The sequence below is a fragment of the Rhinoderma darwinii genome, chromosome 5, assembly GCF_050947455.1.
Source record: "Rhinoderma darwinii isolate aRhiDar2 chromosome 5, aRhiDar2.hap1, whole genome shotgun sequence".
NCBI classification, from domain to species: domain Eukaryota; kingdom Metazoa; phylum Chordata; class Amphibia; order Anura; family Rhinodermatidae; genus Rhinoderma; species Rhinoderma darwinii.
The window spans coordinates 305,517,133-305,539,294 of record NC_134691.1 but is presented as its reverse complement, the minus strand read 5'-3'; the positions used below and the strand labels follow the sequence as shown (position 1 = coordinate 305,539,294).

At 40.5% G+C, this 22,162-nt stretch overlaps 1 protein-coding gene across 2 annotated transcripts in view; it reads left to right on the top strand.

Annotated features, from left to right (window-relative positions):
• The window catches only part of LMBR1 (limb development membrane protein 1), a 143,048-nt gene that overhangs the window by 35,510 nt on the left and 85,376 nt on the right, over positions 1 to 22,162 (top strand). Inside the window, exon 5 of one of the 2 annotated variants that reach the window (XM_075827398.1) lies at positions 3,264 to 3,367. In XM_075827398.1, the coding sequence (XP_075683513.1) occupies positions 3,264 to 3,367 (104 nt within the window). Of the gene's footprint in view, positions 1 to 3,263; positions 3,368 to 17,207; positions 17,354 to 22,162 lie in introns of those variants that run through there. The other variant, XM_075827399.1, reaches the window with a different exon arrangement.

Genomic DNA, 22,162 nt, shown 5'->3' with positions numbered 1-22,162 from the left:
GCACTAGATGAAGCTTCCTGCTTATGGATTTAGGGCACGTTCAGACGTGGCGGAATTTTTCCGCTGCAAATGTTGGTGCAGATTTGGGGCATTTAGGCAACGAATCTGCACCAACATTTGCTTATTTGACAGGTAATTCAGACGTTGCAGAAAACACAGCGGACTTGCCACAGATTTCAGTTTTTGCATTGCAAAGGCTGAAATCCGCAGTGAAATGCCGCTTCTTCTCCCCAGCAGCCTATGGTCAGCAGCGGAGTTTTCCCACAACGTCTGCACGAAGATAACTATAAAAGGTGTGGAAACCAATGGACAAACTGTCTGCAAAAGGATTTCCACTGCGGACTGTCCGCAGCGGAATTCTACAGCAATTCCGTGACGTCTGAACGTGCCCTTAAAATATGTTCACACAAAGCAGATTTGCGGCAGATATTTTCTAAAAAATGTTTGGGATTTAAACCGCTATTTGACTCCTGACTTTTTTTCAACTCAGGAGCCAAAGGCACCCAAGTGGGAGTTCACACAGAGTTTTCTGACGCGGAAACCGTATCGGGAAAAACGTGCCAAAAAGTGGCCGAAAATGCCTCCCATTGATTTCAATGGGTGGTGGAGGCGTTTTTGTCCGTGAGCGGAAAAAACGGCTCGTGGGAAAAAGGGACATGCCCTATCTTCGGGCGTTTACGCCCTGAGGCTCTGACCTTCCATTGACATCAATGGTAGGCAGAGAAAGCGTATTTCGCAGTGTCTTTTGCCCGCGGCGCTCAATGGCCCGCAGGCGAAAAACGCTGCGGAAATCGGTGTGCAGACAGAGCAAAATCTGTCTCAAAATTCCAAACGGAAATGCCAGCCTGCAAAAAACTCAGCCGATCCGTAGATGTTAGGAATATACTTGATTTGAAATAGTGGTTTTTTTTTTTTTTCTCTTTAGCAAAAAACTATAAAATTAAGAAATGGCCATACAGTATTGTGCTGGTTTCATTTTGGATTTGCTGCAGACTTTTTTTTTTCCACAGCAAATCCGCCCTGTGTGAACATGGCCTTATACAACTCCCATTGAGCTCAACAATGAGGATATGTTCACACGGCTTATTTTTAAAAACAGCCGAAAAATCGTAAGTTCTGTTCCGACGGGCCGTTTTTTTACGCGGCCGTTTTTTATTGACTCTATAGAAAAACAGCTCCAAAAACTTCACGAAAAACGCGAGTTGCTAAAAAAACAGCTGAAAATCAGTAGCTGTTTTCCCTTTGAAAACCGCTCCGTATTTTCAGACATTTTTTATTAAGCGTGTGACCATACCCTAAGGCCTCATGCACACGACCGTGTTTTTGCGGCTGCAATTCCCCCGAAAATCCACGGGAGAATTGCGGCCCCATTCTTTTCTATGGGGCCGTGCACACGACCGTAGTTTTTGCGGTCCGTGCACGGCCCGGGAGCCCGGACCGCAGAAAGAACGGGCATGTCTTATTACGGCCCGGTTCTGCGGTCCGGGCTCATTGAAAACAATGGCCATGTGCATGTGCGGGCGGCCTGCGGCTGACAGTCCGCTGACAGTCCGCAGCCGGCCGACCCGAAAATCACGGCCGTGCACACGGCTACGGTCGTGTGCATGAGGCCTTAATGTTCTCCAGTATGCTCCTAGTGGTTGCTGTGCAGGGCTATGTTGATACGGAATATGTTTGAGGCCGAAAAATATGATGCTGATTTCAAGAGAAAACCTCCTCTGAATCCAGGTGTTCTTGGAGCTGATCTTCAACGTTTTTCGTAGTGTCAATGGGAAATAATCTTGTCAAGCATTTCAAGAAGGGACTTGTCAATACTTTTTTACGAGGCGTCTTTTAATTCCGCAGCGTTTAAAAGAAATACACTGTGTAGTTCACACGAGCTGTATTTCACATTTGTATCATTTGGAAGCCGTTTTCTGGAGTATTTAAAGTGTATTTCAAAGCGTAATACCAGTGTTTTATGCTCCGAAATTCCCCTGAAAATAAGCTGTGTTCCCATATGGTGGAGATGCAGAAGACACTATTAGCAATGTTGATGAGATTTCAACAAGTCTTATCCACACGCTGCGGAAGTTTGCCACGCACAAATTCACCTCCAGTGTTGCAGATTTGACCCCTCTTTTCTACCCCAATGTGGAAGAAAAAATGTTCAAGCAAATCCTATTGTTGCGAACTCTGCTGCGGATTACTTGCAGGTCTGCAGCAAAATCCCCTAGTCTAGATAAGTTTAAAGTAAAAAACAAAAACCGAAAACTATAGCCCCCCCCAACTCCGGTGCTGTCGTGGCAACGCTGTCCTGGTCCCCCGCCACGTCATCATTGGAGGCCAAGAGTACAGAGACTTGCAGAGGACCATGGAAGCGTTGCCACAGGAATGCCAGAGGTGGAGTATAGTGTCAAGTTCTTATTGGGGTGGGTGTTTTTGTTTTTTAGTAATTTTTTTTTTTTTACATTTTTTTTATAATCTTATTAGTCTGTTTTATGCAAGGAAAACCACTACGGCAAATCTGCACCAAATAATGCGGATTCTGGTTCAGGTCTGCAGCTGCGGTTTTCCCTGTGGCTTCCTTTTGAATTTGGCGTGAAAAATGTCTGCATCAAATCCGGCACGTGTGATAAAGCTAATGCCTCATTCACACGTTACAGATTTGGTTAGTATTGTGCGTCCGCATATTGAAGCCAAAATCAGGAGTGGATACAAAGAAGAGAATAAGTATAAAGCTTTCCATTCTATTTCCCCTGTGTGTCGGGTCCAGTTCTGGTTTTGGCTTCCAAATACTGATTCAAAATACTGACCAAATCTGCAATGTGTGAATGAGGCCAAATGCTGCATATTTACTGAAGGGGAAATGAAGACTGAATCGCCGGCGACTTCCTGAGGTGAGAACCGCAGTTTGCGGGAGACCTGTATTGTACGATGAGGCTGTCCAAACCAGACAGCCCCTTTTAACTTTGTATAGGAAAGCAGTTGATTTGGAGCTTTGTGTAAGAAAATCACAAGTCTGACCGCTGCACTCTTTTTCTTCTGCCCCATAATCCAAATATCAAAACATTTATTTATTTTTTTGCCGTGTTGTAACGCTTATTGGATCTTAAATACGGCAGCATATTGTAACGACAGATTAAGAGCAAGGGGTTTGGTTTTCAAGCTTTTGTCTAGTTTGCTCTGCTTGACTCTGGGATTCTTTTCATCTTAATGTTGCTGTGTATGATGTTCCTCTCTCTGAAATAAGTGATGAGTTTTGATTTTGTTTAAACTTTCAGGTCTATGGAATCTCATTTCGCTTTTCTCCAATCTGTGTCTTTTTGTGTTGATGCCATTTGCGTTCTTCTTTCTCGAGTCTGAAGGCTTCGCTGGGCTAAAAAAGGTAACTTTCATTTTGACATTGGCCATAGTATAACTTTTTTAATGTTCTCTTTTATATAAAATGTCTTGTTTTAAATTTGGTGATGTTTAAAAATGAGCAGATTTACAGCGGAGCGTCTGTTTCTGTTGTTTTGAGTTGTAATCCGTAATAGCTGCTAATTCTATGATGTCTTGATGTCTCATCGAGCCTTTTTCACGAAACTTGAAAGGGGTTGTCCCACGAAGATATATTATCGCATGTCCACAAGATAGGGGATAACTCTTTGATCGCTCCGGGTCTGATCGCTGAGACACCCAGTGATCACAAGAATGTGGGTCCCATGTTCCCTGTTTAAATGGGACTGACGGAGATCGAATGGATCGCTACTTCGCACGCGTGTCCACCACTCTGTTCAAACGGGGCAAACAGGACCCTTGTTCTTGTGATCGCTGAGGATACGTGTAGTGATTACACATTAATCACCTATTCTGTCTATATGTAATACATTATTTTCATTAGACAAACCATCTAGAGACGTTGTCTGGTTTAGAAAATCCCTTTTCAAATACCCTGTCAGGGAATTCTCCTTTAACCTCTTCCCGCTCTGCGCCGCAACTGTACGTCCTGGAGAGGGGTTCCTTCCCGCACCAGGACGTACAGTTGCGGAGCAGTTCCCGGCACACACTGTCTTAACGGACAGTGTCTGGGAACCGGGAGGTCAGCTGTCCCCGATAGCTGACACTCCAGTCTTGCCGGTCAGCGGACCATCGCCACTGATTTCGCCAATTAGAAATAATTAGAGGACAAGGAGTCATAACGCCACAACTAGTGAAAATGAATACAAAATTTTATTGAATACACGATATTAAATGACACGAATAAAAACATGATGCAAGGATCTTAAAATACCATGCGTGAGCCATACAGAACAGTTAATATAAATCACAGGTATATTATATAGAACACAGCAGGAAACATGTGTACATCACAGAATGGGTAACTATCAAATAATGCTACAACATAAGAGCGTCAAACCATATAGCGTTAAAGATATCAAGTGCGTGTAAACCTTGTAATAAGGCACAAAAAAGAGCCTAGTAACAGAAAGAGTAATAAGAAAGACGCTAGAGGGAAGCAGCATCTAGACAAGCTGTAATCTTATCGGAAATGAAAGTACACAGAGGAGACACATCCTAACATGTGCTGAGGTGTTCAATGGAGGGAAATCCGCCTATCAATAGCAGATCTCATAATGAAGTACAAGCTTACCCATGAAGATGATAAAGAGTCAAAAAAGGCCCACAGCATGTAGCCTGGTATGATGGCGCCCCAACGCGCGTTTCGCTGTCGTAGCTTCCTCGGGGTAGTAATGAATCAGTGTGGGTGTCCCAAATATATGTCCGTGTGCTAATGATCCAAGTTATAAAGTTCCGGTGTGTTCAAACTAGTCCGGTCTCTGGCGCATGCGTGTAAGACTGTTTGAGGCCTGGCAGTCCCCGTCTCCTGTCGTCACACTCATACTGCGACTGCGTGCCCCCGAGGACGCGTATCCAAGGAGACAGTACAGGCGCAGCACTAGTGTATAGACGAGAGGAGAACGGGGCGGGCCTCCACACTCACCTCAGCATGCACAACCCCGGGACAGAGAATGACGTGGTAAGAGTATATATAGTTAATTAATAAAATAGTAACGTTACTACAAAAAACCCAGGGTATGCCAGATCTGTCTCCTCTTTGTATCTTAATTAGGAATGTGTAAACAAACACTTCATTTACAATGTATAGTAAATCCAGAGTTAATGAATATAAAAATGACATATAATTAGTACAAAAATACTATACAAGAAGGTAACTCGTGAATAGTGCACAAGTAAAAAAATATATAAGAAGTTAAAGGAAATATGACAGAAATCTGTCAAAAATCGCGATAGTGTGAACAGAACACAAAAATATATATAAATGAATATTTCATTTATAATTGAAGCTATAAAGTGAGTATGAAGAACATGAAAACCATGTAGAAAGGACGCGATTAAAACTTACCCCAAAGGGGGAAAAAGGGGGGTATAATAAGTAACAAAACCAAAAGTGACAGTACCGACAGCAATGTGTAATTAATAGAAGGTCTTTACCAAAAAGAAAAGACCAAACAAAATATATAATTATGAGGAGAAAAGATGATGTGTACAGGGAAAAAAAATAGGAAAAACCCAAAAGGGAAAGGGTTGAGAAGACAGAGCAACAGAGAGAGTCTTCTATCTTGCTAGAAGATCTTTAAGTTCGATATATCTTCGGGAACACATCAGAAGTGGACACTATATAGATCCATCGGACAAGATCTGGACATAAATATAAAACAGGCAAATTGGCAACAATAAAAAACTTTAAAAATGGGAAACGGAGTATTTTCTAGGCTTTTATGACAGTATCAAAGAGACAAAGATAGCCCTATAAAAAGGCAGCAAAACTAAGATTCTTATTGAGACCATGAGGGGTCATGGTTCCCAAGGTGACGATCCACCTGCATTCCTTTTATGCAAGTATCATCTTAACATCTCCCCCTCTGACACCACAATGTATCCTGTCGATACCCCGTACACGAAAGGTTTTTGGATCACATCCATGAAAGATATTTTAAAATGTTTGGGAATCGTCTTTAAGGTTGTTAAGTCATCTATGTCTTTTGCAGCAGATATCTCCCGAACATGTTCACGAACACGTATTCTTAGTTGCCTCGAGGTAAAACCCACGTAGACCTTAGGGCATCCACATGTCGCATAGTATATGACATGGGTGGTGGTACAGGAAATATAGTGCCGAATTTTATAACTCCTTTAATTTTTGATGGAATCAAAAAAGGTAGTTCGTAGTATGTTGGGGCATGCAACGCAATCGCCACAAAGAAAACAGCCTTGGACAGGACCTCTAGTTGAGAAGGGATTTAATTGTTTTGGTATGTAGTGACATTTGACTAACATATCTTTTAAATTTCTACTCCTTCTTGCCGTCATCTGGGGGTTCAATGGTAGGGCAGACGTCAGAGTTGGTTCCAAATGTAAGATAGGCCAATGCTTGTGTAGTATGTTTCTCATTGTTTGCCATTGGTTATTATAGGTGGAAATTAACCTTATCTTACTATTTCACTCCTTCTTATTGGGTTTTTTCGGATGTAAAAGTTGTTTCCGCTCCATCTTTTTGGCTCGGTTGTACCCTAGCTTAATACATCTGTTACTATAACCCCTCTCTTTGAACCGGTCTTTTAGATCCTGTGCTTGGTTCTCAAACTTGGTCTCTGAGGAGCAAATCCGCCTCATCCTCAGAAACTGACCCACCGGGACAGCTTTAACAGTGGAATAGGTCTGTGCAGATGTAGCGTGTAAGAGGGAATTGACCGACGTCTCCTTCCTAAAGACGTCGGTCTGTAATCTTCCCTCTTCATCTGCCTCAATGGATGCATCCAAAAAATCAACCCTCCGCCTGTCATAGACATAAGTGAGTTTTATTTTCCAGATGTTTACATTCAATTCCTGCATAAAGTTTATCAGTTGCGCTTCAGTACCTTGCCAGATGATGAACACATCATCAATGTAGCGCAGCCAGCACTGCACATGGTCCGCGGCGCGGCCGCCGTCACCATGCACAACCCGCCTCTCCCAATAACCAAGGAAGAGGTTGGCATATGACGGCGCGCATGCCACACCCATGGCAGTGCCCTGTTTTTGAACATAAAAAAACGTCTTTAAAGACGAATAGATTGTGAATAAGGATGTATTCCAAGAGTTCTATCACTAAGTCAACCACCTGGCTGTCCCGGTAGCTCATCTCCAAGAAGAAGCGGACCGCATTAACCCCATCCCGGTGTCTGATGCTCGTGTATAGAGACTCCACGTCCGCAGTCACTAAGAGCATATCAGTTTCCAGGGAGATTCCATCAATTCTTGTGAGTACCTCAGTGGTGTCTTTAACAAATGAGGGTAGACATTCTACTAGTAGTTTTAAATAAAAGTCAATAAACTTACATGCCGGATCGCACAGTCCCCCAATGCCTGACACTATCGGTCGGCCTGGTGGATCCATAACATTTTTATGGATCTTCGGAAGAAGGTAAAAGGTGGGGATTTTGGGATATTTGCCATTAAGACTATCGTACACCTTTTTGGGGATAATCCCCTTCTCAAAAGCTGTTATTAAGATTTTATCCAACTCGGAGGAAAAAAGGTTAATTGGGTTATATGCGAGTTTCTGATATGTCTCCCTCTCTCGTAACTGGCGAAATACTTCCCTTTCGTATAATTTAATTAGCCAAATCACGATGTTGCCCCCCTTGTTCGCCGCTTTATATACCACATCCTCAAAGGACTGTAATACTTTCAAAGCTGTTCGTTGAGCAGCTGTGAAATTGTCATATTTTTTGTTTATGGAGATTTGTTTAAAATCTTCCATGACTAGTTTAGTGAAGATCTCAACTTGTGGGCAGAGGGACAAGGGGGGAACCTCTTAGAGATTTGGGAACAATTGAGATGGGGAACCCACCTTGTTCAGAGGGAATTTGTTCATGTAGTAGTTCTTCCAGAGCTAGAAGAGCTTCTTGTTCCATAGAACTATTTAAGCCCACATCAGTCTCACCCCTACCATGCAGTTTTTTCAAAATCAACCTCCTTGAGAACAAATAAAGATCTTTTACCGCTGTAAAAAAAATCAAATGAATTACTCGGGGAAAAAGTGAGTCCCTTCCCAAGGATATCGCATTGTGTGTCAGAGAGGGTATGTGCAGATAAATTGATTACCTCTAAGTTCCTGGATTTTTTTCCTCCTAGGTAGGGAGATGGTGTTTTTCGTTTTGTTGCTTGCCTCTCTCTATTCCTCCGAGGGAGGCTCATGTCCTGTCCATTCAATGTATCCCCATTCCATCTAGGTTCTATATGCTCCTCATTAGAGGCCTGCGATGATTTAGGCAATTAACCCCATAAATGCGGCGACCGATTGCCGCATTTAAGGGGTTTGAAGCACATCGGCAGCCCCCACAAAGTGATTGTGAGGGCTGCCGATGCTTGTCGTGGCAATCGGAGGCCAGCCAATGGCCTCCGGGTTGCCATGTACGGAAGCCTCGGAGGAGCAGCCTCCGCCGGTCCTCCGAGGCTTCCTGTCAGTGTGACTGTCACGTCACAATGACAGAACACATTACACTACGTAGGTAGTGTAATGTACTCTAGCAGCGATCAAAGCTGCAAGTCTAAATGTCCCCTAGTGGGACAAGTAAAAAAAAGTAATAAAAATGTTTTTAAAAAAAATGCTTTTTTTCCAATAAGACTTTTATTATAGGAAAAAAATGAACACGTTAAAAAAAGTACACATTTTGTATCACAGTGTTCGTAACGACCCCAACTATAAAACTATAATGTTATTTTTCCCGCACGATGAACATCCCAAAAGAAATCAATAAAAAACTACACCAGAATCGCTATTTTTTTTTGGTCACCACCCCTCACAAAATAGAGAATAAAAAGTGATCAAAATGTTGCATGTACCCGAAAATAATACCGATCAAAACGACAACCCGTCCCGCAAAAAATAAGCCCTTTTTAACTAAAAAATAAAAAAGTTACGGCTCTCCGAAAATGGTGATCAAAAATAAATATTTATAAAAAAGTGATTTTATTGCGCAAACGCTGCAAAACCTAAAGAAATCTATATACATATGGTATCGCCGTAATCGTACCGACCCGCAGAATAAAGTAAAATTGTCATTTATAGCGCACAGTGAACACCGCAAAAAAATAAACTTAAAAACATTTTCAGAATTGCTTGTTTTTGGTCACCCGGCTTGAAAAAAAATGGAATAAAAAGTGATCAAAAAATCGCATGTACCCCAAAATGGTAACAATGAAAACGACAGATTGTCCCGCAACAAATAAGGCCTCACACAGCTCCGGTGGTGAAAAAATAAAAAAGTTCTGGCTCTCAGAATATGACGATGCAAAATGTGCAGAGTGTTCAAAAAGCGGATAAGATTGGGTGTCATTTATCAGTGCGACACCGCCACATATCTGCGAATTATTATTTATGTACCTCATTATTATACCCTCCTCATATAGCCCGCTCCATACGCTGCGGGTGTATTACAGCCGACACCCGGGACTAACGGACAGGAACAGCGATCGTGCGGTTACAGAGGCCTGTAAAAATAACAATATACTGAAATACATTAGTATTGCAGTATATTGTACCAGTGATCGCTGGTTCAAGTCTCCTAAGGGCACTAATAAAATGTGTAGAAGAATTAGTTACTAGTAGTGAGAAAAAAAAATGTAAAGCTAAAAAAATAAACCTTTTCCCATTTTTCTTCTAAAGTAATGTAGAAAAATAAACAAAATTGGTATCGCTACATCCATAAAAGGTCGAACTATTACAATATACCATTATTTAACTTGCACGGTGAACACCGTAAAAAACGTAAATAATTTAAACCGCCAAAATCTAATTTTTTTTTTGTCACCATAGCTCTCAAAAAAATATAATATGATAAAATAAAAATATGTAATACAACTGTTTGATCACTTTTTATGTACCAAATGGTACCAATAAAAACTACAGCTCTTCCCGCAAAAAATAAGACCTCCCACCGCTCAATCAACCGAAAAATAAAAAAGTTACGGCTCTCAGAATGTGGTGAAACAAAACAATTTTTATTTTAACAATTAGATTTTTCTTTGTAGAAGTAGTATAATATAAAAAAATATATATATAAATTTGGTATCACCGTAATTGTATTGAGTCGCAGAATAAAGTAAAGTTTTCGTTTTTACCACACGGTGAAAGCTGGAAAAATTCAACCCCCAAAAATTAGAATCATATTTTTTTCCCAATTTCAGCCCTCAAATAATTTTTTTTCAGTTTCCCAGTACATTTTATGGTACTTTTAAATGGTGTCAATAGAAACTACAACTCCTCCGGCAAGAAATAGCCTTCACATCACTCTACTGATGGAAAAAGAAAAAAGTTATGGCTCTTGGAAGGCAGAGTGAAAAACGAAAATAAAAAAAACGTATGACCACATGTGTAGGGTATTTCCGTACTCGGGAGAAATTGCTTTACAAAAATTGTTTGTTATTTTTCTCCTTTTATCCCTTGTGAAAATGAGAAAATGCAACATTTTAGTGGGAAAAATTTGTGATGTTCATTTTCACAGCCTAATTCTAATAAATTCTGCAAAAAGCTGTGTGGTCAAAATTCTAACTAATCCCCTAGAAAAATTCCTTGAGGTGGGTTTCCAAAATGGGGTCACTTTTGGGGGGGGGGGGGTTTCCACTGTTTTGTTCCCTCCAGGGCATTGCAAACACGACATGGCACCAAAAACCATTCCAGCAAAATCTGTGCTCCAAAATCCAAATGGCACTCCTTCCCTTCTGAGTCCTGCTGTGGGTCCAATCAGCAGTTTATTACCACATGTGGGGTATTGCTGTAATCGGGAGACATTGCTTTACAAATGTTGGCGTGCCTTTTCTTCGTTATTCCTTGTAAATATTAAAAATGTCTATGTTTTTTCAGAAAAAAAGTAGATTTTCAATTTCGCGGCCTAATTTCACTAAATTATGCAAAAAACCTGTGTGGTCAAAGTGCTAACTATACCCCTAGATAAATTCCTTGAGAGGTGTAGTTTCCAAAATGGGGTAAATTTTTGGGTGTTTCCACGGTTTTGGCACCACGAGACCTCTTCAAACCTGACAAGGTGCCTAAAATATATATTTTTTTTAAAAAGGAGGCCCAAAATCCACTAGGTGCTCCTTTGCTTCGGAGGCCGGTGTTTCAGTCCATTAGTGCACAAGGACCTCATGTGGGATATTTCTAAAAACTGCAGAATCTGGCAATAAATATTCAGTTGCGTTTCTCTGGTAAAACCTTCTGTGTTACAAAAAAAAAATGTATTAAAAATGAATTTCGGCAAAAAAAATAAAAATTTTAAATTTCACCTCTACTTTGCTTTAATTCCTGTGAAACGCCTAAAGGGTTAAAACACTTTGTGAATGCTGATTCGAATACCTTGAGGGGTGCAGTTTTCAAAATGGGGTGATTTATGGGGATTTTCTAATATATAAGGCCCTCAAAGCCACTTCAGAACTGAACTCGTCCCTGAAAAAATGGCCTTTTGAAATTTTCTTTCAAATATGAGAAATTGCTGCTAAAGTTCTAAGCCTTGTAACATCCTAGAAAAATAAAAGGACGTTCATAAAACGATGCAAACCTAAAGTACACATATGGGAAATGTTAATTAGTAACTATTTTGTGTGGTATTGCTATCTCTTTTACAAGCAGATACGTTTAAATTGAGAAAAATGCTAATTTTTGCAAATTCTCTAAATTTTGGTGTTTTTCAGAAATAAATACCAAATTTATCTCCAATTTTTTCACTAACATAAAATACAACATGTCACGAGAAAACAATCTCCGAATCGCTTGGATAGGTAAAAGCATTCTGAAGTTATTACCACATAAATTAACACGTCAGATTTGAAAAAATCGGCTGTGTCCTGAAGGCCAAAACAGGCTGGGTCTTGAAGGGGTTAATATAGGGGGATGGACCAGGACTGATATGTCTGGTGAAGCAGGTCATGGAGTGGGGGGGGGGGGGGGGAGGCTTCATTAGGAAATCAAGTGACATGCCCTTTATCATGGTCTACATTGTATATTGCGCTTTTAACATATTTACAGAATAGTAACACTTCCAGTATTCAGATTTTGGATGATTAAGACGACCACTACTACAGATAAATCATTGTGTAATGTCTTTCCCTATGTATGTATTCTGTACGGGTCATGACATCCAATAGCGTAGGAGTAGTTTATAAGTACTCCACCAAGTTGGATTCTAGAAACGACAATTTTGCAGGATTGTCCTTTTAGTAAAAGATTTATGGTGCAAATCGAGATGAAGAGTTTTCTGTAGCTATGACCATTTAGGACGCTTCCAACTACAGGCTAGTAGTGAGCTTTATGACATACCAGAATGCTTTTAACGATAGACATTGGGTTGCCGGTGGCTGCAATGTCAACCAGAGGCCTAATACTGGTCTCCCGGTCAGCCAGCAACGGAAGCCTCCTATGCCCCGCTTGGTGGTGGGCCTAAAAGGCTTCCGGTACCATCGGCAACATGGCGCTTGCTTAAGCTTCCTGCTCAGAAGCTGAGCCAGCGTCATCAGCAGTGGGTGCCTGCATGTTACAGCGGACACCCCACTGTAACGGCAGGAACCAGAACTAGCTCCAATTCCTGCCATTAACCCCTTAATCGCCATTTTCCCCCCTTATCAACTAATTTATTATTGAAAAAAAATATTAAAGCCATACATATTTGGTATCGCCGCATCCGGAATGACCTGAACTATAAAAATATCATGTTATTTTTCCCGCGCAATGAAAGTCCTAAAAAAACAAAAACTAAAAAATTACTGCCAGAATTTGTTTTTTTGGTCACTTTGTCTTCCAAAAATTTAAATAAAAAGTGATCAAAAAGTTGCATATATCCAAAAATGGTACCTATATAAACTAAAGCTGATCTCGCAAAAAACAAGCCCTCATAGATCTCCGGCGACAACATTTTTTTAAAATAATGGCTCTTACAACACGGAGACAGGAAAAAATACTTTTCTTTTTACAAAAGTAATTTTATTGTGCTAAAAGTTGTAAAACACAAAAAAGTGCTATAAATTAGGTATCGCCTGAATCGTACTGACCCGCAGACTAAAGTGAACTTGTAATTTATAACGCATGGTGAACGCTGTATAAAAAAAAAATAAAGAAACTATGCCAGAATTGCGGTTTTTTGATCACTTTGCCTCCCAAAAAAAAAGGATAAAAAGTGATCAAAAAGTCGCTTGTTCACCAAAATGGTACCAGTAATAACTACAGCTCGTCCCGCAAAAAAACAGCCCTCATACCACTACGTCTATGAAAAAAATAAAATAAGTTAAGGCTGCAATAAGTCAGGAAAGAAAAATATGCAGTTGTGCAGGCCTGAGGAACATTTCTTCTGTTTCACCTGGCGATTTATCAAGGGAACCAGGAAGGGGAGGGCCCAAACATATCTGCTGGAAGTGAGGGTGCCCGTATTCTACCAGGACGACATGTTCCCTGAAAAATTCCCCTAACTGCAAAGGTGCGGCGTGTGGACCAAAAGGGGATAAGAAAGGACCATATATTAGTGCGACACTGGCCTGTGCATGAAGGATTGCTTCACAGCGTAATAAATATTTATGGATTATTTTATTGTTTACCCCATTATTATACCACCTGACTATGCCCCTGATGTACTCTGCCCAGCTTACATGTACCCCCACATTATAATCTGAAATACCAATAAAACTCCAAACAAAACCACTACGAAGCAATATCCACGCTCCAAAAGCTAAATGGCACTCCTTCCCTTCTGAGCCTTACAGTGTGCCCAAACAGCAGTTTACTTCCACATATATGACATTGCCATACCCAGGAGAACCCTTTTAAAATTTTTGGGGTGTGTGTCTCCAGTGGCACAAGCTGGGCACGACATATTTCCCACTGAAATGTCACGTCTAGGGAAAAATTTATATATTTACATTGCACCATCCGCAGCGCAATCATTTATGTAAAAGACCTGTGGGGTGAAAATGTTCACTATACCCCTTAATGAATGCCTTGAGGGGTGCAGTTTCCAAAATTGGGTCACTTCTCAGGGGTTTCTTTTATTATTTCACATCAGAGCTTCTGCAATTGTGAACCAATACTGTGTAAACTGCCAAATTAGGCCTCAATTTTACATGGTACTCTATCACTACTGAGCCCTGTCGAATGTCCAAGCAAAAGATTAGTGCCCTATGTAGGGTGATTCTAAAACCGGGAAACACATCATCATAATTAGAGAGCTGTCTTGTTATGGTGGCACAAGCTGGGCACCACATATTGGCATATCTATGGAAAAAAATCCCATTTTCACTCTGCAACATCGAGTGCACACTAATTTCTGCAAAACACCTTTCGGGGTTAAAATGCTCGCTACACCCCTAGGTGAATACCTTGAGGGGTGTAGTTTCCAAAATGCGGTCACCTGTGGGGGGTTTCCACTGTTTTGGTCCCACAGGGGTTTTGCAAATGCGACATAGCGACCAGAAACCAATCCAGCAAAATCTGTACTCCAAAAGCCAAATGACGCTCCTTCCCTTCTGAGCCCTACTGTGTGCCCAAACAGCAGTTTATGACCACGTATAGGGTATTGCCGTACTCAGGAGAAATTGCTTTAGAAATGTTGTGGTTGTTTTTTCCTTTATTTGTTGAGAAAAAGAACAATTTTGAGCAAAAGCTACGTCTTATTGAAGAAAAAGGATTGTTTTATTTTCACTGCCTTAATAAAATCTATGAAACCCCTGTGGGGTCAAAATGCTCACTACACCCGTAGATGAACTCTTCAAGGGGTGTAGTTTTGTGAATGGAGTCACTTTTGGAGAGTTTCCACTGTACTGGTACCTTAGGGGCTTGGCAAATGCGACATAGTTCCAAGAAATCAATCTAGCAAAATCTGTACTCCTAAAGCTAAATGGCGCTCCTTGCCGTGTGTCCAACCTGCAGTTTATAACCACGTATGGGGTATTTCCGTACTCTGGAGAAGTTGCTTTACAAATGTTGGGGTTCTTTTATTCCTTTATTTGTTGAGAAAAGGAAAAATTTTGAGCAAAAGCTACATCTTATTGAAGAAAAAGAATTGTTTTTATTTTCACTGCCCAATTCTAATAAAATCTATGAAACCCCTGTGGGGTCAAAATGCTCATTACACCCGTAGATGAATTCCTCAAGGGGTGTAGTTTACTAAATGTAGTCACTTTTTGGGCGTTTTCTCTGTTTTAGTCCTTCGTGGGCTTTGCAAATGTGACATTGTCTCCGCAAGCCATTCCTGCTAAATTTTAGCTCAAAGTCAAATGGCGCGCTTTCCCTTCTGAGCCCTGCCGTGTGTCTAAACAGCTGTTTATGACCACATGTGGGGTACTGTTTTACTCGGGAGAAATAGCTTTACAAATGTTGTGGTGCTTTTTTCCCTTTTAGTCCTTGTGGAATGAAAAATATTAGCTAAACCTTAATTTTGTTTGAAAGAATGTAAATTTTAATTTTCACGGCCTACATCCAATAGTTTCTGCAATAAACCTGTCAGGTCAAAATGCTCACTATACCCCTAGATAATTTCCTCAAGGGGTGTCGTTTCCAAAATTGGGTCACTTTTGGTGGATTTCCTCTGTTTTGGCACTGCAAGAGCCCTTTAAACCGGATGTGGTACCTAAAATATTTTCTAATAAAAAGGAGACCCCCAAATCCATTAGGTGCTCCTTTTGATTCTGTGGCCGGTGCTTCAGTCCATTAACACACTAGGACCACTTGTGGGATATTTCTAAAAACTGCAGAATCTGGGCAATAAATATTGAGTTGCATTTCTCTGGTATAACTTTGCTTTGTGTTACAAAAAAAATGGATTAAAAATTAATTTCTGCAAAAAAAATTAAACCACCTCTACTTTGCTTTAATTCCTGTGAAACGTCTAAAGAGTTGAGAAACTTTCTATATGCTGTTTTGAATACTTTGAGGGGTGAAGTTTTTAAAATAGGGTGACTTATTGGGGGTTTCTAATATATAAGGCCCTCAGAGCCACTTTACAACTGAACTGGCCCCTGTAAAAATAGCCCTTTTGAAATTTTCTTGAATGTGAGAAATTGCAGCTAAAGTTCTAAACATTGTAACGTCCTAGAAAAATAAAACGATATTCAAAAAACGATGCCAATCTAAAGTAGACATATGGGGGATCTTAATTAGCAACAATTTTGTGTGGTATAACGGCCTGCCTTACAAGCAGATGCATTTAAATTGAGAAAAATGCAAATTTTTGTAATTTTTCACTCAATTTTGGTGTTTTTCACAATTAAATACTGAATGTATCGAGCAAATTTTGGCAGTAACATGAAGTCCAATGTGTCACGGCAAAACAATCTCAGAATCGCTTGGATAGGTGAAAACATTCAGAAGTTATTACCACATAAAGTGAAAAATGAGGCTCTGTCCGGAAGGTCAAGTGTCCAAAGCGGGAATGGGTTAAACACATGATAAATCGGCGTGTACTCCAGTTTTTGTTGCAACTTGACTCAATTCTGGCCAATTTGCTTAGTAAATCTCCCCCCACCGTTTACAGTTTGCCTAGGGGTGTACCTCATTGGCTTTCTTATTGGACTACTAATAAATATATATATATATATATATATATATATATATATATATATATATATACATACACACACACACACACCATCTTACTAGTCTTCCTAGCCTATTTGGCTTCTAGGACTCCTTGGAAATCTGTTCATATTATCCTCTTAATGTGATTCTGTCAATTGTAATTTGTTGTATTACTTTTTCTAATTATGTGTGTTGCACATGTAACTTTTACGTTAAAGGGACACTCCGGCCAAAACTAAACATTACCATTATCGTATTTCATGTGTCCGTTTCTCACCTGTTGTTTTTCTTGCTTCTTATATCTCTATATATCAGACTGCGGTGGTTGCTTAGCAGCAGTGTGAATCCGGCTCGGTGACACGCTTTCTCTACTTGATTCTATAGAGATCTATGTGTTACCCATCACAGGCTTCAGCAGTTCCTACGCCACACTGGTTTTGCACAGGGGGGAGAGAAACTTCTATCATTAGCTGCCACAGATACTTGAACAGGTTCCTGACACACCTGTGTAATGTAGAAGAATATAGTGCAGCCTCCCTGTCCTGTATAGTTATGGTTTCTCATCTTATTTAGGACAATATAGAGAGAATGATAATCACCGTGTCCCCCAGCATGCAGAACTGGTATGGTCTTTAGCTGGTCATGTGATTCTGTGATGAAGCATCATGGAATTGATGGCAAAGCAGAGAGGAAGAGAAAGCTGGGGAAATCTAAGTATCAAGATGGAGGCTTTTTTAGGGCACAGACAAGGCAGCAGTTCAATAAGTAAGTACAGTATACATAAAAGAAGTGTAGAGTGTGGTGTATCAGGTGGGGAATGCAGAGATGGGAAGTTCCTGATTCCACTGAGGGTCTTCTTTAAAGAGGCTCTGTCACCAGATTTTGCAACCCCTATCTCCTATTGCAGCAGATCCGCGCTGCAATGTAGATAAGAGTAACGTTTTGTTTTTTTTTAAACGAGCATTTTTGGCCAAGTTATGACCATTTTTATATTTATGTAAATGAGCCTTTCTAAAGTACAACTGGGCGTGTATTGTGTTCGTTACATCTGGGCGTTTTTACTTCTTTTACTAGCTGGGCGTTGTGTATAGAAGTATCATCCACTTCCTTTCACAACGCCCAGCTTCTGGCAGTGCACAGACACAGCGTGTTCTCGAGATCACGCTGTGATGTCACTCACTTCCTGCCCCAGGTCCTGCATCGTGTCGGACGAGCGAGGACACATCGGCACCAGAGGCTACAGTTGATTCTGCAGCAGCATCAGCGTTTGCAGGTAAGTCGATGTAGCTACTTACCTGCAAACGCCGATGCTGCTGCAGAATCAAATGTAGCCTCTGGTGCCGATGTGTCCTCGCTCGTCCGACACGATGCAGGACCTGGGGCAGGAAGTGAATGACGTCACAGCGTGATCTCTCGAGAACACGCTGTGTGTCTGCACTGCCAGAAGCTGGGCGTTGTGAAGAGAAGTGGATGATACTTCTATACACAACGTCCAGCTAGTAAAAGAAGTAAAAACGCCCAGATGTAACAAACACAATACACGCCCAGTTGTACTTTTGCAAGCCTCATTTACATAAATATAAAAATGGTCATAACTTGGCCAAAAATGCTCGTTTTAAAAAAAACAAAAAAAAAACACGTTACTGTAATCTACATTGCAGCGCCGATCTGCTGCAATAGCAGATAGGGGTTGCAAAATCTGGTGACAGAGCCTCTTTAACTCTGGTTGTATCATTTATTTCTTTCACTAGCCTTTTATATATGAATATCCAATGTATGTGTAATTTTGTCTAGACCTGAAGAATGAGTTGGTACGACTCTGAAAGGCAAAGTCCTGTTTTGCCCTATAAATCTTTAAAGAATGATCCTGCAATATTCCAGTTTTTGCATAGTTAAAGTGCAGTACATCTTGGCTTTCAATTTTAATTGAAATATTTTTCTTTTTTTCTTTTCTTGTTTCTGGCACGTTTGTTTTGTAGTCGCTCTAGAGATTCCGAAAAGTAATTCAGTCTTCGTGAAAAAACACGACTTTATTGTGCTCCCAGTATATTATACCAGTAAATTAGTGGTTTGCTCTACAATGCTTCATTGAGTCATCTTTCCCTGACCTGCGCTGTAAGCATTTAATTTCTAACTAACGTGCGCTTCTAATAACGTCCTGACTAATGGTCTTGATTATGAGTATTGGATTTGTGCCATACAACTGTACGTAGCGAAACAGACCAAGCAGAATTCCCTGCTTAGTTTCTAATTAAACTTGGCCTTTAATGTAAATGGACATTTAGGCCTTTAGGGGTTGTCTGTGGGCTTTATTTTTCTGAAGTGGATTTTTTTAAGCTCGCAGTGGCTGCTTTTTATAGCCTCTACCACCTTTTTATCCCCTTTGCCTTTACAGTAACTATGAACCCTAGGAAGTGGTTGTAAAATCTAGGAATTATATTAGAAGTGGTGGTAAATATCAGGGAGTTTTCAGATGTAGCGCTTGGCTGTCTGGCTATGTAAGACTTTTCAGTCCGCACAGGTAAATCTCTAGTGCTAATTCTTCGGTTTTGTAATTGTATTTGTTATTGCACATACAGTAATGTGCAAAAGTTTTAGGTAGTTGCGGAAAAATTCTACAAAGTAAGAATGCTTCCAAACATGGAAGTGTTAATACCGTATGCGCTGACCATGCAATTTCCCATTGATGTCAATGGAAAGCTTAAAACATGTGTTTTTCTGTGCATAAAATGCATAAAAAAACTTGTCCAATACATGCCGTGTGAACAGGGCCTTAAGTCCCCCCAGCTCTAGCATTGATCTCTCCAACCAGTCTCTGTGTACATTCCTGCAGCACTGTAAATCGACCATAGGCTATAAGAGAGACCGACAAATTGACGGCTTCTGATAAAATTGGACTGATGTGAGTGATCACAATCTGTGTACAGCACTGCAGGTATATGATGCCACTATGTTTCCAATTGGAAATATAAATATTGGAAATAAGTAAAAAATGACTTATAAAGTGGCTAGACTGTGTGTCTGCTGCCGTGTCTCCCGCCACATCTTTAAAATGATTTCCCCACTACATATTGATAAGATAATTGGAACAAAGGGGGATTTGAGCACTCACTTCGCTATTGTATCCCGCGTAAAGAATAATGAAGCGTGCCCATGCATCCATGGCCACCTCTTCTCTGCAATGAGAGTACATTGGGACCTTGTTCTCAGGATTGATGGGGATACTTGCAGTTGGACCCCAATTTATTAAACCTTTATGGCAAGTTACATAGTTAGTATGGTTAAAAAAAAAAAGACACATGTCCAAGTTCAACCAAGGGATGGGAAAAGGGCAGGGAAAAATTTCTACACATAGGAGCTAATATTTTTTTTTGTTCTAGGAAATTATCTAAGCCTTTTTTAAAGCCATCTACTGTCCCTGCTGTGACGGCTCCTGCAGTGACTATTCCATAGATTCACCGTTCTCACAGTAAAGAAGGCTTGTCGCCTCTGCAGTTTGAACCTTTCTTTTTCCAGACAGAGGGAATGCCCCTTGTTTTTTGAGGGGGTTTTACATGGAACAGGATTTCACCATATTTTTTGTATGTGCCTTTAATATATTTATATAAGTTAATCATGTCCCACTTAGTCGTCTCTTTTCAAGGCTAGATAGGTTTAATTCTCTTAATCTTTCCTCATAACTTAGATTCTCCATGCCCCTTATTAGCTTCATTGCTCTTCTTTGTATTTTTTCTAACTCCAGGGCATCTTTTCTATGAACTGGAGCCCAGAACTGAACTGCATATTCTAGATGAGGCCTCACTAATGCTTTGTAAAGTGGTAATATGACAGCCCTGTCCCGCGAGTCCATGCCTCTTTTAATACACGACAATATCCTGCTGGCCTTTGAAGCAGCTGATTGACACTGCATGCTGTTATTTAGTTTATGATTTACAAGTACACCCAGATCCTTCTCAACTAGTGACTCCCCGAGTGTAGCTCCCCCTAGGACATATGATGCATGCAGGTTGTTGGTACCCAGATGCATAACTTTACATTAAACTTCATTTGCCAAGTGGATGCCCAAACACTTAGTGTGTTCATATCGGCTTGCATCTTCCATAGACTGAACATTACTACATAGCTTGGTGTCATCTGCAAAAATAGATATAGTGCTATTAATCCCATCCTCTATATCATTAATAAAAAGTTCTATTGATAAAATCTTTGTTGTTGGAAAATCCCTTTAAGAAACTGAATTACTGCTGCAAGTATATGCTATATACCCTTTCCTAGCATAGCATAGCATACATAATGTTTTCTAGTCCGATTAGGTGCTGTGTGAGAAGATGGTTGTTGTAGACTTTCCCCTTCCCTTTTGCATCAGTAGAAGTTAATATGACTTACATTGACTTATATTGAAGTGTCTTTGTCACAGGGTGGTTTCAGGAAATGTTTTGTTCTATGCAACTCATGATGAGTGCTGTTTTTCAACTTTAGCTGCTGAGAAAATGTAAGTAATGGTCAACTGGTTTTGGCCCAATTGGGGTTATCCGGGATTTGAAAATGTTTTATTAGGGGCTGGAAATGAGTGAAATTAACCAAAAAAGGAATACTTGCCTATCATTGCCCCGGCGGCACTTCCGGTGATTGTTTAAATGCACGTAGCATGTGACCGCTGCAGCCGATCAGAGAACTCAGCGTGGCACACTGGTGACTAATCATTTTTTGGCATAATCCCAAAAATATAGCATATGACCGTTGAGCCTCTAATTGGCTGCAGCGGTAACATGCTACATGCATCTAAACAACCACTGGAAGTGCCGCTGGAGCAACAGAGCTGGATCGCCGGGGGGGGCAAGGATAGGTAAGTATTACATTTTTGGTTCATTTATTTCCTTTCCAGCCGCTAATAAAAAAATTCACATCCCGGAAAACGCCTTTAGCCATAAAAGATAGAGTGGCTTTATGGAAGAATACTGGACAGCCAAACTGAAAAGTATAGTTCTTGATATGAATAGGAGAAGACCACAAGCTGTCCACGATTTTCTGGCCTTCACACATTTGTATATACAGTATAATCTAGAAGAGAAGAGGGGTAATGTTCAACTGGCACTTACTAGATATAAGGTACAGCAGTATATATGTTTGCTAAAATATGAAGGTAATCTATATTATAGTCTGTCATGTTTGGTTAGATGATGATGATTCAGATCAAAACAATAAAGCTGGCCATGCACATGAGGGAGCTGTAGGCCGAATGCGCGTTCGGCTTTCAACTATTTCACTCGTGCAGCAGTGGGGAAAGGGGAATAAGCCGCTGCCAGAAACTTTTCTCCTTATCTCCTGCAGGAACGAAGGTTTAGACATGTTTAAATTCAGCATGTCCTATTGCTCCCTCCCCATCTGCCATCGGGGGAGAGTGGGAGGCCTCCATATACAGTCCTGTTCAAAAGTTTTTGAGACTGACACAAGTTTTGGTTTTCACAAAGTTTGCTGCTTCAGTGTTTAAAGAATCTTTGTCAGATGTTTCTATGGTATACTGAAGTACAATTATAAGCATTTCATAAGTTTTTGAGCTTTTATTGACAAATA